The 21,662-nt window shown below is 39.1% G+C and overlaps 1 protein-coding gene across 1 annotated transcript in view; it reads right to left on the reverse strand.

The window, feature by feature from the left end:
* Positions 1-21,662, reverse strand: part of ANK3 (ankyrin 3, node of Ranvier (ankyrin G)) — a gene marked incomplete at its 5' end in the record, with an annotated part of 72,624 nt that overhangs the window by 19,830 nt on the left and 31,132 nt on the right. The window contains 10 exons of the mRNA XM_010084849.1: positions 430-1,102; positions 3,056-3,199; positions 4,201-4,332; positions 5,198-5,272; positions 7,179-13,589; positions 17,418-17,499; positions 19,227-19,253; positions 19,744-19,866; positions 20,621-20,746; positions 21,336-21,564. Coding sequence (XP_010083151.1) covers positions 430-1,102; positions 3,056-3,199; positions 4,201-4,332; positions 5,198-5,272; positions 7,179-13,589; positions 17,418-17,499; positions 19,227-19,253; positions 19,744-19,866; positions 20,621-20,746; positions 21,336-21,564 — 8,022 coding nt within the window. The remainder of the gene's footprint in view (positions 1-429; positions 1,103-3,055; positions 3,200-4,200; positions 4,333-5,197; positions 5,273-7,178; positions 13,590-17,417; positions 17,500-19,226; positions 19,254-19,743; positions 19,867-20,620; positions 20,747-21,335; positions 21,565-21,662) is intronic.

Genomic DNA, 21,662 nt, shown 5'->3' on the forward strand with positions numbered 1-21,662 from the left:
CACTGAGGATAAATATGTAGAAAGCATCCATCTCAGCAGGTTATTATGCTGAAAGCAAGTGGAGCTTGGGAAAGTACTGGAGGAAAACAACATATGCATCCAGTCTCCTCCTTCCCTGAGCATCCTCTGTAGTCACTGTCGGGAGGCAACATATGGGACTAGACGGATTTGGTATCACCATTCTTACCTTCTTATGCTTTCTAACTCATCTCCTTGAAAGTCTAGTAAATCAGCATGACATAACACACTCAAAGTGTTGTAAAAGAACAGTGACAATTTAAAAATTGGCTTATGTAAAAAGTAATCTCATATACATATATAGATACTTTCACAGAACAGTGGAGCAGCTGCCTCACCACTGCTCCTGAAGGTAGAAGCAGCATGGAAGGGCTTGCTTACACATACACGCTCTTGTACAAAGACTCTTACCTATCATCCAAGCGATCTAGCAGGCTACCACCTATTCTGCGTCCCGATGTCAGTGGCTCGGTGACACTTGACGAGTCAGTCTGCCAACCTGTAATTGAAGACATTTCGTGTTCTGCTTGTTGAACACCTTTAAGAATTGACCATACTCTTTCTTCCGTCATCTCCTCAGACTGAGCTCCTTCTTCCAGATGAATGTCCTCAAAGAGAGATTTAAGCTTTTCTTCTGTCATCTCCTCATCAGTACCAGACTTCTCTCTCTCAGGCTGTTCAGTCCTTACTCCTGTTTTACTAATCTCTTCACTCTTCTTTCGTTTAGCATCTTTTGATAACCCATCATAACTACCAAGATACCGTGGAAAATCCTTAAGGTCCACTTCCTCCAACTGGCTCTCGCCTACGGAGATATCTTTAGGTGTTCCTTCTCTAGGCACTGAGAAATCAAGTTTGCTGTCATCCAGTGAAGTGTCTTCTTCAGTCACCACTGGCGGTGCTGCTGCTGTACCATCTACGTGTCCCTGGGAGGTCACTAACACATCACTCAGTCTACTAGGAGTTCTAAGGGGTGACTCTAGGCTAGAGGTGTCGCTAAAGAAATCGTCCTGATGGAAAGGGGTGGGCGGCACGAAGCGCAACCCAGTGGGAGTTTCCAGTTCCACTTGAATGGTGGGATAACCTAAGAAAGACAGCACATTTGGACTGACTGGGATGAAGCATGGAGCAACAAATAAGCAAATGTCAAATGATTCATGAGTTACATAAAGTATGAAACGTATGAGGAGGTGCAGGTGCATAAGAGCAGATGCAGTTCTGATAGCTTTCTTTGTCCTAAATATATGGAACAAAAAGTGAGTACTGCCAGTGAGTAGTACAGTGAAGCCAGTACTTTTGACTATTTTGTAAATAGTTTCTAATGATTTCAGCAGTTGTTTTTGCAGCCATTTTAACATTTTCGTGCTATAGCAGATTGTCTTATAAGCATGCAATAAATCAAATGTGGACAAGGGTGGTTGTCCATTTATATCCAAGACAATATCTTGCAGCCATATTGTGTAAATCTGTCTTTCCCAGTTTTTAGGTTTTTAAATTTGTAAGCTTAATAACTAGATTTTAAAGACAGAAGTACATAATAACATAGGACAGCCACTTTTTTGTCAGTAAGTATTATTTCTAAAATAGGTCCACATTTTTAATATACTTTTACATAAAAATATACAATACCAGCAATACAATGCTACTAATATGTATCTCCAATTTAACCATCCAGCCACAAGAATGGAATAGTTGAAGAATGAGGAACAGAAATGGATCCTAGTGAGGATACTAAAGAATAGTAGGTCTTAATACACAGGAAGATAAAAAACTAAAAAAGGAAGTTAGCAAAGGGATAGGAGATAAACACAAGATAAACACAACAAGGGAGAGCTATATGAATATTTCAGGTACAGTAAAGTTATACAGGTGAGAAGACTGTGGTGAGTAAGGAGGTCTTGCTGATCTTGGAGAGTGAGGAGATCTTGGTGACATGGGTACAATCAGATACACTGATCAAATAAAGAGAGAAAAGAAAAAAAAAGATGAAAACATGGGAAAACCACACAAACAGATTAAACTGAATTTAAACATAAAAATGACAAGAAAATCTGAAGTTCGCTTTCCAGCAAATGATAGGTTGGGCAACCTACGAAAGGAAAAAAATACATGCCATGGGGTTTACTTGACATTGTGCTGCCTGCAAAGGGAGATGCATTAAGAGGGTTTGTTTTTTTTTCCTTTTCTGAATCAGCTGAGAGAAGGGCAAAAGTGGTCTGGTCTTGGTGAGGAAAGGAAGCTTGAGGAAGGTTCAGAGAAGAGGAGAGACAGAAAGCGACTGCAGAGAGGCTTATTTTTTTTATAAAAACATTGATGTTACTATTAAAAGGCGCAAGCAACATTTCAAGAGCAACTTTCTTAAAATGTCAACAGAAAATTATTTCTGTAATGCAATGATTCAATGACCAGCAATGCTGCTCAATAATGGAGGTACACTGACTTTGTATGCTCTAAAGAAGAAAAATCCTGCTAAAATATATAGAAAGCCCAATACATACTTCAACAAATTACAAAAAGAAAAGGAAAAGTTACTTACAAAAGAAAAACCTTATTTAAGGAGCTATTTATAATACATGTGACAAAAATCAAAGTAAAAAAGGTAGCAACCCAGTAACCCAGTACCTGTTAACTAACATTTAAAAGAAGAAAAAACATTTAGCATCTTCAACACACAGATAAATAATTATAGCTATGGCCATTCTGTTTTACAAGCAGAGCTTCATTAAAAATATACATGGGCAAGCCTCAAAGCACAACTACTGCAGGAGAAAAACATTCAGGTCTTGTCAACTGACACTGAGGCTGGTGGGAACAAGCTTATGTAGGCACATGTTTGTGGGATCCTAGGCTTATTCTTTGATATATTAATGTGCAACATACATATCGTACCATGAGTGTGCTTTAGGAGAAGAAAAAACCTTCACATTAAAAATAATTACTTCTATAGAACTTACTGGCTTTTTAAAAATTCTAGTTTATACAATGTTGTACTATTGGACATGTCATTGAACTAAATACAACCATGGAATTGAATTACCATCAATGGGATCATGGAAAACATTATTTTCATCTGCAAAACTTCTGGTTCCTGAAATATTTCCATAATCAAATATTGGTCCTTCCAACAGGGTCACGATATCGATTCGGTTAATTTTTGTCAATACAGAAGTTAAGGCATCAGCTGAAAAACAAATAAGACACATCAGAAAAAAGTTCAGCATTGCAGAACTGTGTAATCATCTTTCTCAGTTACATTCACATTGCATTAATTATAAATTGCTGGCATATGTTTCTGTTCCACTGCCTTTGGTCCTAGCAAACCCCATCATTTGGCTAAGTAGTCATTCTGCTGAGTCTTCCCCCCACCCCCAAGTATAATTATATTACAACACAAAAGGCACAAAGAATAAGGTCAGAGAGTTCTTAAAGAATGTATTTACTTATAACTGAAACTAAATATGCTTTCATAGGAGTGTAAAAGGAGTGTAAAAATCCTTGTACCATTTTTTTCAACAAAAACCAGAATAGATATTCATGTAGGTAATAATGCATGTAAGGCTGGTCATGCAGTACATTGTGAAATATCATTTACAGCAATCTTGTTGCCAGAACACAATCATACTGGAAATTACTTTTACAGTGAAAGAGATCAAAGTAGACTCAAAAACTATGTAGGAGTGTGTGGATTAGAGAATAGTAACAAACACCATTGACCTAACACAAAAATAAAAACCTCTCTTTCAATTTGAGCAATCCAAGTGAAATGCACAGATAAAACCAGCAGAATCAGCACCTCCATCACTCCTCACAGAAGGAGGTTTAGTCTTTTCTTATGACCTGCAATACTGTGACACTACTGAACAGTTCCAGGTAGCCTATTTCCATGTTTCAGGTTCCTTGTTATTGGAAAGTTTTCCCTAATATTTTCTTCACTGAACTTTAAGTTCATTACTTGTCCCATCAATCATGGTTGTGGAGAACAGATTATTTCCTTCTGCATATATACTGAATAAATAAGACACATTTCTGACTTCTGGTAAAAATATAACTGACACTATTTTTTCCCATCAGTGGTTTGTGGAAGACATTCATAATGTTTTCTTCAATTTAACCTATTTAAAGCAGGCAACAGATGAAATGGACTATAACTTATAAACAACAAAAGTAACTACTTGAACTTACTTGTGGCATTTTTCCCATCTCTGGTAACCCATTTTTTTAATAATGTGAAGCTTTGAGCAATAAGAGAATTTGGGTTTTCCACTCGGATTTGATTTATTTCATCCACAGAAAAATTCAGTTCTCTTGCCAGTTCTATAAAAAACAAAAAACAAAACAAAAAAAAGCAACCAAAGAAAACAACGAAAACACCAAACCAAGCACAAATCCCTCAATCATCCTCTCAGGCTTAAAAATATTCTTAGATCACACAAATCTCAACAAAAGTACGTGTCGCAAATGGGTAACTTTACAGATAATGATGAACGCAGCATTATATACTCACACTTTAATTTCTTAAGACAGACATTATTTTGAATTTCAATTGTATCTCTGTGAGCTATTATCATATTTATACCCAATAAGCCACTTAAACATGGTGAAGAAAAGCTCCATGGAGACTAACTCATCACCTGTAATTTATAAAATCTGTTTTTCCTGGTGACTGTTACTCCATTGTGAGCTCACTGTGCAGCTCAGCATTGGCGCTGTCGTCACCTACATCCAGGGAGAGGTGGCTGCTGCACCTGTACGCTTGTGAAGGGCCAACACCGCCCATCATCATACAGCGGTACAGCAGGCATACAATCAGGCAAACCCCCACACAGCATCTACTTGCTGGGAAAATGCACTCCTGCAACCTCCAGGGCTTTCGGGAAACTGCTGTTCAGAGACAGAGGCAGCCCTGCACACAAGCAGATAGCTCCTCTCACCCCCCTGGGTGAACGTCTTGAGAGGAGAGCCATTTTAGCTATCTGATGTATTGCAAGACCATGAGGTAATTCTTTACAGCTATTTCCCATTAGGCATCTTTGCCCAGTGACAATTTGCATATTTTGGGAGGCTGGGCATACTGTGAATTCAGGAAAGCCTGATGCGGCCTTGCTGTGGCTTTTGGTAAAAGACTACCTGGAAACGTAATAGCAAAGATTAATTTCAATATTAAAGCAGAAAAGCTTACCTGTCCAGCTAAGTCCTAGGTGATCAGCTACAATTGCCATCCTTATATCTGTCCGTTCACATGGACTCTGAGGACCTGTGATTTACAATTTCTCGATTAAAAGGGTCTTACACAGAAAACCACAATACCGGATAATAGTTTATTATAAAGAATAGCTTTAATTTGACTAAGCTGCCGGTGATTATACTGTTTACTAGAATGGCTGTGTGTCCTAATAACCTACAAAGCAAATTTTTTTCACAGCTTTTATATTTTCACCTGTGTAAAGCCAAATGTCAAACTACATGATGTTGTGTAATGAAACAAAACATGCTGACAATCTAGCTCTTAGACTGTACATAAGGTGTTCAGTTACTGGTGGAAACCACCAAGACCAGATTAACATGTATTTTCTCTACTTTGACAGAATAAATTTGCTGTCACAAAAGAAGTCTTTCAATTTCTGAGTTACAAGAATATCTTTGGCATGCTTTACTAGCTTTCCTGCAGTACAGAATTTGTTTAAAGGAAGAAAGAAGAGTATAAGACAGCACATACAGATGACAATGACAGAATGAAAACTACAGTTAAGTCACTCCACAGGCAATCACAACAGTTCATGCACTAGGATCAACAAGTTGAAAGTTTTACAAACTAGGCTTGATCTCCACGAGGTGAGCCATGAGAGCTCCAGAAACCTGACTGCCTTCATTCTCACCAGTCCTCTTACTCCTCCTCCTCTCACTGTCGGCCTTTTCAATCTTTGATTTTATAGATGCTGCCTCTGTTCTCATGTCTCTAGCAGACTTCGATGTAATGGAAGGCTGGTAAACTTGAGTAGCTTCTGATATGGATGTGTTCCTTGATGTACTGTCTTCTTCATCATCAGAGACCTCTGACTGCATCTTTTTCTCTTCATCAGATAGACGATCCACAAGCTTTAATGTCTCACCACTAATTCCCTTAAAATATTCAGTAGATTGTTTACATACCTCCCTAAGCTGATTTTTCGTTACTTTAACTGTTGTCATGGTGACGGAGGTAGATCTTACCTTTACTGGTAATTTAGAAGGAAGCTGTTTTGGTTTTTCTTTCTCTACCTGCTCTTGTTTTGGCAGGGATGGAGTTCTTCTAGCCAGATTAGTCCTATGTGTATTTTTTACAGGAATCCTAGACCTTGCTTCTAGACAGGGAGAAGAATTATTTTGTTTTGCTTTGTCAGGTTTACTAGCCCCTCTCACTTTATTCCCTGTATTGCTTTGGAGATTATTTTGTGAAAAGGCTTCTTTTACTGAGCTGGCTTTTACAGGAAGCTTTGATTTTCCTCTAGCCCCTACCAACTCTGTTGACTTTTGCTGCTCTCCACATGGTTTTTGCTTATCTCTTACTCTGTGTCCTCGTGTTGTCCCTGTATCTTTTCCTGAAGTACTTTTCACTTGATTAGCTTTCTGGAGGGAACATTTTGGTTCCAGATGTTCTTTTAGCACTACCTTACAGGTAATATCATCTGTAGGGACAGCAGATGAATCCAAATTGTTGTTGTTATTAAAATTATCTTTTGGAAAATCAGTGTTTTCTGTTTGCCTACAGCTTGTCTGGCTAGAAGCTGAACTTGCAATCTCTGCTACAGTTTCATTTTCTAATCCCTGACCACTTGGCATCACAGCTTCTATCTTATCTGTCACTTCACCAGGGCCATCTTTCTTCAGAGTCATGGTGGAAGCAGAAATTCCCATTTTAATTGGTGTGCGCAATTTGGGATCAACTTTAGAAGCATTTACTGCTGCCGATGATTTTTCCAGTGAGTTACTACCAAGTGTTTGTTCCATGCAATCTCCACTGGCCTGGATGATGGGCTTATGTTCAACTGCTGTTGTTTCTACTGGTCTCTCTAGGTTTGTTTCTACAGTGTTGTCCCCTGCCTGTGGCTGTGTGATGGCAGTGACTGTACTTTCATCCCCTTCCCCCTTGTCCCCTGACTTCCCTTCAGAAGTATGCTCACCAATCTGAAAAAATTGGAGTCTTTCTTCAACAAAATCCCTCTTGCTCATGTCAATTGCACCACTGCGAGTCATCTCAAACATCTTCCCTTCATGAAATGGGAAGGGGTTGGGCTCGCTAGTTGGCGTACTCTCATCTGTTGGAGTTCTGGCTGGAGTTGTATCAGGTGTTGTTGCTTGAGATCTGTCTTCCACTGCCAGACCAAATGGCTTAGCCTCATCATCCCTTGATTTAGTCTCAAACACTTCATCGTCACCTCGGTTATTGGACCATGGATCAAAATCTAGACTTTTGGTGGCCACCGTTTTGAAAGGTGTTGCAAATTCTTCATCTACTTTGTAACTGAAATATGTATCAGGAAATACAGTCCTGTCAGGGTGTCTGCCTTCCAAAGTGAAAAACTGTGCCCCTGACTTCTGTGCGCTCTTATCTCCAGCTTTATCAGAAGCTGGACCCTTGGAAGGTGCCTTGTCTTCTTCAGGGCCTACCTTGCCTTCCTCCTCAATGACTTCAAGCTTACTCTGGCTAAAGCAGCGATCAGTCTGCTTTAGAATGCCTTCTGTAGTCCATACGTCCTTTTTGGTTTCAACTGCCGGACCTGCAAGTTTAGAATCACTCTCAGTTAAACCATCATCTTCATCTTGCAAATCATAACCGTCAAGAGAGTCAATCTCTGTTGCATCGGTATCATGGGAGAATTCTGCAGTGGTTGCTATGGAACACTCTGTGACAGACTGGTCATTGTTGTTCCCATTTTGCACTACATCATTCTGGGGTGAATCAAGCCCAATGTCAAACTCGTTAGGCTTCCCAGGAGTGGGATGTCCTAACTCTTTGTGTTTCTCAATCTTTTCAGGGGCTCTGTGATTTGAGGTTTCTTTCTGGTCATCTTCCAGTTCTTTCAGTTTGAACGTATACTTTTTAAGTGGAACAGGTTGATAGAGAGATTCATCATCACTGGAGTCGCTGACATCTGCTCCCGGTGGCACAGGAGACGGTGGCTGTACTCTTATGACGGGTTCAGCCAGTTGGCATTTGTCATGTTCATCTTGCAAGTTCACTTCTGTCATCTCCATTTCACTCTCAGTGGAATAACAAGGCTTCTTTTCTGATTCGCCTTGATCTGCATCCAGTGGTGGGGGAGGAGGGAATTCAATGTAGGCAACTCTGTTACCTTTGGGTCTTTTGTTAGAGTCCTTATTTATATGATTAGGTAATGCTTTGTCAGTCTGTGGTTCCTCAACTTCTGCCTGCTTTACAGATGTTGACTTAGCCTCTGCTTCCTCCTCTGATTCCTCAGATACCTCGGGTATAGGACTGGGCTTGCCTGGGATATAAGCTATTAGTGAGTCGGGTGTTTTAGATGTAAACTCGTAACTCACTTCCTCTGAACTCGGTGTTTCTGGTGTTAAAGGGCTTTTACCAGAGCTATCTATAAAGGACACTTGTTCTAATGTGTCATCTTCTGGACTACCTTGAGGAGAAGGAGGTTGCTTTTGCTGTCTAGCTGTGTAAAATGTCCCCCTTGTCTCTTGCACTGTCTTGCTCTCCTGACTGACAATTTTTTTAATATTCCCTTGTTGCACCTCTTTCTCATATTGCTTTCCTACTTGAACAAAACTGACATAAACAGGTAAGGTCTTAATTTCTTTTACTCCCTCAGTGCTTACTAGTGGTGCAACTTTATCCAAGTAATCACTGGCACCAGGGTCAACTACCTCACTGGAAGGAAATTCCTTTCCTGGACTGCCTTCTAAAGAGTCTGGTGATTTGCTAGGGGATATCTCCATTTCCTCAACAGAAGGACTTAGACCTATCGAGCTCTGCTGCTTGGTAACTTTTCTGATTTCTGAATGCTTTATTTTTTCATCTTCCACATAATCAATCTGCCTCTCAACTTTCTCCTTAATCACAGCTGACTGGGAGATTTTAGCTGAAAGTTCATAGACACCATCAAGCGTGGTTCTCTTCTCAAAAATTCTGACTGGAATATGTGACACAGCAATTTCTTCTTTTCTTTTGGATATTTTATCAGCCACTTCACCATTATGTTCTCCCTCCCTTACAACAAATTCTCTGTATAAAACTCTTTTTGAGGGAGATTTTACAGTCATTTCCTTCACTTCTTCTGAATGAATTCCATTTGCTGCCAATTTGTGCTCTGTCACAGTGATAAATTCACTTTTTTTGTCAGTTTTAGCTTCAGCATGATCAACATGGTTTTCTTTTACTGTATCTGGAACCAGCACATGTGAAAGTTTTTCTTTTTGTGTTTTATGATTAGAAGTTCCAGGACTTTCCCACGTCCTATAGATTTTTTTGTCCCAGTGTCCCTTTGATGTTGAGTCAGAGCCATACACCAGGTCTTTTGCCTGCAGTTCTGAAAAGTGTTCTGGCATGCCTTTACTCATATCAGTTCTTTGTTTTTGTGTGTCTGAAGCACGTAAGTCTTCGACAGCTTTCCCTTTACCTGGAACAAAATCTTCCTGTATTTTCACCTCTTTCTGTAAAGCTGTGCTGCCATCAATGAGCTCTACTTGCTTTGCATGTTTCTCTCTGGAATAAAACTGATACACAGGTAACTTACTTTCTTGTAATTTCTTTACTGGAATTTTGGACTGACCATCCAGCTTTTTTTCTTCTTGAGTTACATCCTTACTCCTTGGACTTATACTTTGTTCAAATTTAAGCCTAATGGAACTCAGCTTTGATTGCTTCAGCTGGAATCCAGTCTGTGAAACCTCAGGTACTCCAGTCTGCTGAGCATTTCCTTTGTGTTCCATAGTTTGTTTAGAGTCCTCTGCAGGTTGTACAAATATCCTTTTTTCAGGACTGCTGGGCAAACTGGAAGTTTTTCTTTCATCCACCTTGGGAAAGCATTTCCCATCATGTGCATGCTGCTTCACCTTACTCCATTCATCACTGGACGACGGCAATTCAGAGAGCAGAACCTTCTCAGGACTGCTGCTGGCAGAGCTCTGGCTAAAATGTATTTCTTTGCCATTTTTTTTATGCTGCTTTTTCTCCGGAGACTGTAGCTCATCATTCAACTTCTCTGTTTTATCTCGAAAAAACTGTGATACTTCAGTCAGTTTTTCTTCTGCCTCCTTAACAGTCCTGTCCACCCTGTCTTCATATATCAACTTTTCTCTACCTCTGTCTAATCTGTCCTCAGTAAAGTGCATCCACATCGCTTGCTTTGGACTACTAACATCTCCACTGTAGTGTAACACTGTCACTTTATCATAATGATCATCTTTAGACATTTTACCTGCACCATTTTCAGACACATCTTTATAGATTTTGGAGAGAATCTCTTTTTTGGGGGCAGTAGCTACTTTTTCTCTGCATCGTTTATCAGACCCCTGTAACTCTGCGCTAAGGGGTAGAGCATGGTCAGTAACTGACTCCTCAGTATCAGAATGAGACACATCTAGCTTTTCTGAAAGAAGCATTTTCTCAGCAAACCTGTAAGACTCCCCTCTTAGTTCTGACAACTCATCATCATGGTATTCTATTGAGTGCTGACTCAAAAGCTTCAGTGTTTTGTAAGAGTCATCAGACATGAGTTGAGCAGAACTAGGGCGACTGTCTTCTTCCTGGGACACAGGAGTGTTAACTCTAGAGGATTCCAGATAAGAAGGAAGTGACTCTTCAGCCGTGAGCTCTTCTTCTTCTTGCTGACCTTGTTCGTCTGAACAAGGAAAAGCATCGTGTTTTTCCAACTCTTTTAAGTTAATATCTCCCCGAGGTAAGTCTTTCTGATATACATACATTTCTTTTTCTGGATGCTTTTTTGTTTCTCTAATAATGACTTCAGTAGGTTCAGCCTGATTACCTTTTTCAATATGGACCTCTATTATTCGCTCCAGTTTGGGTTTCATTTTGTTGTCCTTCTCTGCATGTTGTGGTGAAGTTTCAGCAGACTTGCTAACATCGGATGTTACTGATGATTTATGTTCAAACAGACCTGCCAGTTCTTTGGAAGGGTCACGTCCAGACTGAAAGGCTTTCATTATGTCATGAACAGACATTGTTTCCTCAATTCTTTCAGACGTGCTTTCAGTGCATGGAGGTTTATGATAAACCATCCTAGTTGTCGTAGTGATATGAGTTTCTTCTTTTACTCGGACACCTTTACTAAGGACACACTTGTGGTCATCTTCTTCACTGCTGCTGGCTTTCATTTGAAAAGCTTTAACCTTCTCTTTAATAGATCCAGCAGGTTTTTGCTCCAGCTCCATAAATGTAGGGGCAGGTTTTGAGGCTGGTAGCTCCTCTGCTTTCTGATCTGGAAGTTCTTCAGATGATGGTTCATAGCTGCGGATAACATGAACTACTTCAGTTCTTGTTTCTGTAATGACAGGAGGGATGGGTACATCATGGAAAAGTGGTTTTGGCCCTGTGCTTTCAGCACTTTGTGGGGCAGAAGGTGTCTTTTCACTCCTTGTTTCAAAACCACTGTCAGACAAGGGACTTTTATCTTGATCATGTTGAGAAAAGTCATCTGGAGACTCTAAAATAGTATCTGTTCCAAAAAAGGAATCAGCAATTTTACATAACTCTTTTTCTGATGTTGAAGGCCTCATGGAGGCTGGAGGCATTTTAAGTTTGTGTTCCTGCAAAGCAATAGCTGGTTTTAAAATGCGTTTTTGTCTCTCTTCACCTTCTTTTTTCCCCTCTTCAAACTTGTACTTTATATTCGTTAATGAACTGCTACCAATATCATTTGCTAAGTAATCAATAACTTTTGACAAGTTATAATCCTTTTCCGACACAGTTTTAGTTTTAATTTGGACCTTCTCTGGAACAGATATAGGAGGGCTTGTCAAAGCTTGCTGTCTCGCTTCATCAATCTCCTCTGTACTGAACTCTACCCAGTCATCCTCGGACAGGTGTCCTTGATCACTTTTGGATACTTTAGCCGACCCTTTACTTTCTAAACACACATCTTTTTTCAGAATCTCACTAACTTTTACTAAGTCCTCTTTTACTTTCTCAACAATTTTAAAGGGCTCTTCATCATCAATTCTACCCTCTTTCGGTATCTCAGGTTGGAACGGTTTGTCCTCTGTGACATCTGTCTGCAATATTGCAGTCATTCTTATTAGATCCTCTTTCATTTCAGCAACATCTTTCAGTATCTCCTGACTGGAGGACAAAGAAGATGGTGTTGACAGTTTGAGAGCAGAGGGTGCTAAAAACAAGGATGATTTTATTGGTGATGAAGTTCGATTAAAGGGAGGCTGTGTGCGTGCCTCTGTAGTCAATGTTTTAATAGGTGACAGTAACGCAGCAGCTGATTTTGTAAGTGAAGATGACTCTGGGAGCTTCTTTAATGCTGGTTCAGACAAAACATTGACTACAGAATATACCGGCACTGTTATTGTTGATGAAGTTACTGATGAGGTAGTTGCAGATATTGACCCAAGGGCTGTGTACAAAGCACCTGCAGGAGTTCTTATTGACTGGAAAGCTGATGGTGCTGAAGACACAAATGACCTGAGTGGAGAAAATGGCATTGTTGCAGCTGTTGAAAACACTCTCTCAGTCGTGTCAGCAACTGCGTTAGCAGCACAAGTTGCAGAGTGGGCAGCTGCAGCAATCTTGTCTTGAAAAACAGCTGCAGCTTTAGATCCATTTATTAAGTTGGCAGAAGATGGGTATTTCAGAGGTGACACAGATCCATTAAGCAATGGTACCTCTGTGTGCCCAGCTACATGTTTTGCTGGTGATGAGAGAGACGAGGCCATCATGACTTTAGAGGATGAAACAGCATCAACTGCTGATTTAGCAGGTGACACCACTGACTTTAGAGGGGACGATAAAAGTGAAGATGCTGATGTGATGACTGACTTAAGTGGCAAACTTGAAGAGTACATGTTAATGTTGGATTTGGGGGATGCTGGAGGCGTCATGGTTATGGACGATCTCTCCAAGAGAGACCCTGCTGTAGTCACTGGAGATGTCCGAGAGGGAAATGCGGCAGTGGATGCCAGCCCTTTCAGACTAGCAGCTTCTGTGACCGTGGGAGCTCTGACGAAAGAGCCTGACGTAACCTGCATATTGTATGGAGGCTGTGATACCACAGTTTTTATTGGTGAAGAGATTGTCCGAAATGATCTAATCGGAGATGCTACATCACTAACAGATTTAACTGAAGATGTGGTAGAAGCTCCTAAAGTGGATTTGATTGGAGAAGCAGAAGAAACAGACCATATTGATTTTAATGGGGAAGCTGTAGGAGTGTTAGAGGAAGAGCTTGATAAGGAAGTGAAGCCTGATTTGGTTTGCCCAGGCACTGTAATTGGAGTTGTTGTCCACGACTGATATGGCCGTGTTGAAAAGAACGGCTTGTATGAGTAAGTAGCAGGCAGGGATCTTGTTGCTCCTGCACTCCGTTCAACTGTTTCTTAAATTGTTAAATTAAAATCAAACACAAAATCAACAAAAATGATTGAAAAACAGAGAGACCAGAGAAGAAAATTGGTCAGTAAACGTTGTAATATTACAAAAAGCAAGTACAATTGTTTGCATGGGTTAGGATGAAAGAGGCAAAAGAAGATTTAAAAAGCAAAGAAAAAAATAGGAATGAGCCATAACACTGATGATCGGTTCAACCCAAAACCAACATGAAATGAGAGACAGAAAGCACATTGCAATCAAATCTGCAAACAATGAAGAACAGAAAACACAAAGAAGGAATCCATAAGGTAAAAATAAAACCACATTAAAATTTCTTCTCTTACTTCCTATTGACTTTCTGATGTGTTACTTCTGAAATATTCAAATCAGTTCTATTTTGCCTGTTTAGGTATGTCTCTGCTTTGCACAACTATTAGAATTATCCTTTTAAAAATTTCCTGATGTTGGTGTTCTATTCAGATATTGAACCTATGCAAAATATAAACTTGTGTAAAATGACATTATCTAGCTAAAGTATTTTTTTAAACCACTTAAAACTATTTCATGCAGAACCCAAAATTCCTTTAAGTGACAGGCAATTGATGTGCAAACTGTGAAGCAACTGGAATAAATTCAAATCTGTATCTCCCATGCACAATTCGGATATGCTTCACACTCACAAAGCCAATAAGAGCAAGAGCTTTTCTGAGTCAATATTTAAAAAAAAATAATAAAAATAAAGAAATAAAAGGAACTTTTGCATTTGTTTCTCATGCAATATTCCTTTTGTTTGGTAAAAGCTAAAGTAAAACTTTACATGAAATGATTTTAAGAAGCATATGTCATACATGAAATATGGAAAGTATGATATATGATAAACGTGAGCAAGCAAAGCAACTGAATCAGTTTTTATTCATGCACAATATATCATGTCAAAACGAGCACACAGATTAATACATTTGTATGCTGTATTAAGCACAAATATATAAACCTTACAAAATCATGTCACAAGAGGCCATTAAAAGAAGAGTACACTTTTTCTACAAGATGTAGTGTCTTGGTACCTTTTGAGGAGATTTCTTGTATCAGCTCAAAGACAGACCTGTTCAACTTTACATTTCTCAAAAGGTAATATTAGAAAAACAGTCAAAGAACAATTATTATGCAAAAACTTCCTGGCAAGGACAACACCTGTTAACTGTTATCATCCCCCAAAACACACAGCTTATTTATAGGCATTTCAAACAAAATCATCACCAATCCCATTTTGCATCAGAGGAGGTACTCATGCCAGAAGATAGCATTTCTGGGAATCCCATTACAGCATACATATCCTCTGATACAGCAATCACATTCAGAGAGTTGACATTTAAAGTAACTTAGAGGGCTTTTCTTTCTTGAAGTTGGAGTTAGAAATCGAGCTAAAATATCTAAACAACCTATTTCAACACACCTTCCTCTGAAGTTACACTAATAATTTGTCAAACCTGCTTGATCTGTCTTACAGACAGACAGTAACTTACAGTGAAAAAAAGCTTAACAAGGCTAATACTAAACTCTTAAAATTACAGCACACGTGCTCTTATAAAATACTGAATATTCAGTATACCACAGGTCCATATCCTGCAAGGAGAAATGTGCTGGTCCCATAGAAGCCAATTGAAGCCCAGAAGGCTATGTGGATGGCTGGTGATATTGTGGTATGAGAACATTTAGGTTGAAGAGAGCTTGAATACTAGACCTGACAGGCACAGCTTATGTCAAGAAACATCCACTTTTCCTTGCAATGTTATTTTTAAGTGAAAACATAGTTCTTTTTTTCCCCCAAAGAATAAAACATAGTGTACTTCATTAAATAAGCTAGACTTTATTATGAAGATTAATTATCAGCAGCTGCTAACATTCAACAAAATTTCATACAGTCCCAAGTCCAAGAAGCAAACCCCAAAATTATTCTGAAAAGAACAAACAGCAAAACAACTTGTTCAGCAGTTTGTGTTTGGAAATGTCTTTCAAGGAGCCCCACTGTGCCATGATGAGCCAGTCTATCACAACTGGCTAGTGAGGCAATCAAACCAACAGGCTTCCCTCTCAACTGCTCTTTTTCCTGATAAATCATGGTTTCAGACATGTTTAAGATGCTTTTACTGTTCTCCTTATTGCAGCTGAGAATAAGCAGTACAAAGAAAATTGCGTAATTTACCAGTGTGTGCAGCTATGACATAACTCAAACAGCAGGAAACTGGGCAATTTTAGTACTTTGAAATAGCAAAGAAATCCCCACAACCATGCAAGACTGTAGAATGGGATAATATTCTAAAGGTGGTTTTATATAACAGCCCTTTTTGTCTACTGGACACTCTTGGCCTTAACAGTTTCCATTACTCTGCATCCAAGATTTTATCAGAAAACATATGTTGGTTACTACCTTCTGTGCACCAATCGACACTTCCTTGCTTGCAGCTGGTAATTGAAAGCACTGAGTGAACACATACAAGTGCTTAGGCTTCTATCTACAATCTTTCCTGTCAAACACAATAATTTTTGCATACCCCTTCTGGATAACTCACAGCTGTAAGCAGTAACCATTGACAAAAGGGATAGAATAGTTAAAGAATGGTCAGGGACTTCTACTTTGGTTACTTTTTTTTACTTGGGTTTTTTTTTGTTTGTTTGTTTTTGTTTTTGTTTTTTTTGCGAGTACAACTCAAGCGGGTCTGGGTTTTCTCCCTCCAACTTTTTGCAAATTAGACTTAATGGACCTTTGGTGAATAAATAAGGCTACTTTATATATTTTCCTAGTAAGGCCTGAAAAACTAATTGTAAGGAACATACACAGTCATAAATCTCCTTTCAAGCAACTTCCTTTTCCCTCTCTCTCAGTTCCCATCAAGCCTTTCACAATACCTTAACAGTCCATCAAGATGTCTCAGAAGATCTGATAGCTTCTTCAGATGTTATATGCTTGAAGTCTTCTTCCAGGCCTGAGAAGTGTAATATATTCTGGAACACATCTGATCCAAAGAAGCCACAGATCTTATAGGATAATTAAGCAGCAGCCATCCAGTGGGAACTCCCAAGACCCGATGAAGTTTGTCTATGGATTTTATGGAATTATATCAAAGGGTCTGTTGCAGGGTAGCAACTGAGAAGTCACGGGGGGAAAAAAAGGCAAGAAAAAGCCTGGGAATGGGGAACAAAAGCAGTCAACCTCAGACAGGAGAGGTGAGGGAAGAAAAGCTAAGCCAAATACAGTAGAGTATTTAATGGGGAAGGAAAGGAATGCCACAGGTCTCGTCAAGGGGAACACAAGTTTTAGAGGAAGCAATGTGCGGTGCCAGGGAATAAAAAGCATCTGCAGGGAACAGAGGAAAAAGGGAAGGGGGGAGGAAAGAAAAGGGAAAATATAAAATATGAGAGAGTCTATTTTAGCTAAGCATCTAAACATTTAAGCACTTGTATGAATGTTATTCTCCAGCCTTGCTGAACTTTTGCATATCACTTTCTTCTACTGCAGCTCTGTAATCTTCCAAAGGGAAGAGGAACAGACTCTTTCTGAAGGCAATTTGCAATCCTACTCTTCTGGAGCTATAGGGCATTTAAAAAAAAATATATTTTTACTTAACTAACATATGTTATTTGCCAGTCAGGATTCTTCAAGCTCTCACAACACAAGAGTTCACAGACCATCCAATAATTTTGTTTCAGAAAGGTGTTTGTTTTCTTTTTTTCTTTTTTTCCAAAGTGACACCAAATACAACGTTTATAGAAAAAATGTCTCTTCTTATGAAAAATCATGTATGTATGGTTTAGTATTTTGGTAAGAGCAACTCACTCATTCCAGGCTCAGTCAGATAGCTGTAGCGCTTACGTAAAGCAAGGGAAACAAAGTTCTGGCGCCGGTCTGCCTTCTCCGTCTGCAACAAAACATAATTCTGTTTAGTGCCTTTAGTATTGCCATCCACCCTTTGAACAGAACAATCACCAAACCTCAGCTTGATGGGCCGCATTTTGCGGTACACAAACCCCACAAGGAAGAACGGATGTTTCCATTCAGCTTCAGGAAGGCATGCTGAAGCCAAATTTAGGCAAGCAGGCAGGGAATGGACAGAGCCGGTCCCCATTCCTGTCTGCCACATAATGAGTGTCAAGCACTGTGGAGCAGGGAGTGTGGCTATCAGAGGCAGCAGAGACCTGCTGTGAACGACTGCCCTTCTGAAGCAAGCAGGAAAAGGACCGCAGCCCTCAGAAGTGACCCCAGAAATTCATTCCTGCCCACAATGTCTCCGCTTATGAGGTGGAAGAGCTTAGACAGCAGATGTAGCTCATGATTCTGGCTTCATGTAGCTCAATACTGTATTATCCCATTATCACTTAATAAACAGCTTCACACTACTAGAATGGCATGATATTATTCATTCTCTGTAAAATAAACCACCTTCAGCTAGGAACAGGAGATCAACATGAAAGACTAAAGATACAGACATAAAACATCCATAAGAGTACGACTTAGACCAACCTAATATTCATCCCAAAATTAATTTGTCCTGAAAGCACATACACCACAATGTACACTGGCTTTTAAGTGAATACATTAAGGACAAAAAAGGCATGTGAGGGGATTTTTTAATAGGCACAAAATGCAAAGATGCAGATTAGAAAGCAGACTACTATAGTTAACTAAAATTGCATGATAAGTCACTGAGTTCGGTGGCACAGCTGCTAGTGTGATGTCTTAAATATTAAAAGTCCTTCAGAGATAACTCACTTGATTATGTGACTAAAAATATCGTCTGTTTAGAAAGAAAACTATTGTTATAGCTATATAATAGCTCACCCGGAACAAATCCTGTGGAGACAAAGTGATGAGGTTGCTATTATTATTTTTTAACATGTAAGGAGTGTTTCAGGGGTTTTTTTAAATTATTTTAATCAGCAGGTGGCTAGTGCTATTTATTTGCCACCAGGAAGAGAAGAAAACTTTGCTACTGTGTAAAAGGGATATATCTATGCAGTTTCTTTTACGAGGTGATTGCATTTAATACTACCTCTAATACATAAAACTCAATCAATTTTCTGACAATCCAGTGTTGAATATTCCAGCAAATGGTAGATTTCTAAGCTGCAAATATCTGAGGTTTAGCTGAAAACAGATTTGAACACAACATCTAGAAATTGCTTTTGGCTATTTTGCTTTTCAGAAGAATTTTGTCTATTTTCAGGAGTAAAATATTATAGGCCACTATTGTAATACTTTCTTTCTCAGAAGTAGAAGTTACCAAGGCACTGGCAATATTACTCTAAGAGGTAAAATCATATCCACTAAATTCTTCTTGATTTTGACAAAAATGGACTTGGTCTGAATTTTATAATTACATCTGTTTTCAGAAGAAGATGAGTTAAATTTTAGACTTCTATTATTCCATGCTTGGTTTAATTTCATAATACGTAATCATGTTTTTTACACATTTGTGCACTTCTGCTGTTGTGCAACAGACTATCAGATGTTGAGGATATGGTTACTCTGTACGTATTATTTCAATGCCCCAGTTAAAAAATAGTTGTTTTTCTTTTTCCCTAGAACATATTATTTTTCTTCACTATATCTGAAGGAAATAAAAACAGAAGACAGTGTTTGTATTACCTCATCATCTTGATCTGACTCTGTTTCCTTTTGGTCCCAAGATGCATTGCAGAGACAAGGAATATTATAATGGACAGCAGGGAAAAGAATATCAGGATATGAAAAGGACCAAATTGGGAGCACAAAATGCAAACTGATTTATAAGGCAAAGCAAATCCAAGATGTCAACACAAAAGAAAAAAAAATCTTACATCTAATGCAAATCAACACGTGACATTACTGAAAGCATAAACCTATGACTTGCAGGCTGAAGCATGAGCTGCAAACAGAATCACAAAAATTACAAGAACTTGACACCACAGTAACAAGAGACTTTAAAAGCGTTCTAGATACAGGAAACCAATAAAACAAATTTTAAAAGCCTTTATCATATTCCAAAGCATTCCCATTACCGGCATTTCACAGGGTTTCTTTATCACTAGCGGGGGAAAAAACAAACAAACAAACAAAAAAACTAAAGGAGCAAAAATAAAAACAAACCAACCCCAAGGAAAATTTTACTTTTCCTAACAAATACCTTTTTGTGTGCTGGCAGAGTGATATTCAAGTTGCAAACAGCTGTTTGTGGCAGTCCTTTTGTAGTCTTTGGTTCTTTCAGAAATGATAATCGACCACAAGGTTCTTGGCTGGTATCTCTTACCTAGAAAATAAATTTTAGTACAATGTAGTAGTATGTAGTAATTCAGGTACCTAGAGCAGGTTTCTGGAGAGTTTCTCAGAGATTCTTTCTACAAGAAGCTATCTAAAATGGGTAAAGACCAATGTTACTGAGTTGGAGCTCAGTCTGAGGTGCTGAAGAAGAAAAAGTGTTACCATGAGTTGAATCAGCTAGAAGTTCTCTGATAGTAAGTCTACGCAAGACACGAGGTGGAGTGAGTCCAACCAGACAGTTTTGTACTGGGATATTACTTGAGAGACATTCCCTGCTCACCTTCGTTTTTTTCTGCAGCGTTTTGCACTTGTGCTTACCAAAATGCTTAACAACTTCTTTTGAATGGCAGCTCTGATAAGGCTAAGGGAAGTGAGCATCCATTCATGGTAATTTAGAGATAAAGAGTCTGTGCGTACTTTTTTGGAGGCTGTTGCACTGTGCAGTATGTTTTTCAATGTATCTCCTTTGCTTAGTCTCTGGGAAATAGTGATCTCCTGGTAGTATTCTGGAGGTCTAACTTGAGATATGGTTTTAATAAAAGGCTGTGAATCCATATTACAGGCATTCTGGTCTCAGCTCTGCCAGCAGCTCTTTTGTGTCTTCACGTAAAGCACCCTCTCCATGTTATTCACATATTAAACAATTACATCCTCACAGTGAGTTAGTCCTATTGGGTTGAAAAAGCGTTATCATTGGGGAAAAAAATACAGCAGCAGAATGATTTGGGTTGTTTTGCTTTTACCTTGATAGAGAATGGCAGTCTATTTTCTTTGAAAGCATAAAAATTAAAAACAAGCTGCTGTCCTCCTTTAGTCAAAGGGGCTAGATTTCCATAGCAATCAACGTATATAGGTTTTCCTTCCAGAACCTATCAAAGCAATAAATAAAAGTCAATAAAACCTCCTTTTTATAGTAGATCCATGCATGTAAGTATACCACGATTTCCCCCATCGTAGTTCCGGAGTTTAGCAGAATTCCCCACTCAGATTAAATTCAACAACAAATTAGAAAATAACTGTGCATTATGGTAAGGTGTTACAACTGCAGGCAGTTTGGGAAGCTGTGAGCTACCTGAGTAAGAATGTGTAGATTTTCTTCAGGAAACAGTGTATTGGTGACTATGTATTGACCACATACCAGCCCTACTCATGACTGTGTGTCTGCAGGGCCAATGAGAAGGAAATTCATGTCAGCCGTCTGCAAAGCCCAACCAGGGCTACTCGACAGCAGTGAGTGCAAAGCCCACAGCAGACCTGCCTGAGGCATCCATTTGGAGACAGGTCCTCATGATCTCCCCCCACCTTGAACCTTTTTTGGTCTCTTTCAAGAAAAATTTTGACACAGCCTTGCTGTGAACCTTTATTTAACCGGGCTTAAAGTGGCTTTTGCAGGACCTATTGACACTTGGAAAACACACCGTACATTTACAAGGAGAAAGCCAGATGTAAGAAATATACCTCAATGTCTTTGCTTCTTGCAACTTCTTCAAAGTTCTCTTGTTGCTCCAAAGTTTTGTCTACTTTATCATCAGTCATGCAGAAGCAACGCAAATTGGATTCCACAGGGTCATTCATTTTGGCAAATATCACAAACTTTGCCATATAAGGAACGCATATTAATTCTCTATAAAGCTGTGTTGCCAGACCCACGGTCTCTAGTACTTGATGGCAGTCTGCAAGCCAAAATCTGTGTGGGAAAAAGCAAACCGTTAAATCAACTTTTCATTGTGCTCAAACATTGATTAAGCCTTTAAAGAGAAAACCATGGCCTATGATCCTTTGCCA

This window comes from Pterocles gutturalis, unplaced genomic scaffold (genome assembly GCF_000699245.1).
Source record: "Pterocles gutturalis isolate BGI_N339 unplaced genomic scaffold, ASM69924v1 scaffold16815, whole genome shotgun sequence".
Classification (NCBI taxonomy): Eukaryota; Metazoa; Chordata; class Aves; order Pterocliformes; family Pteroclidae; genus Pterocles; species Pterocles gutturalis.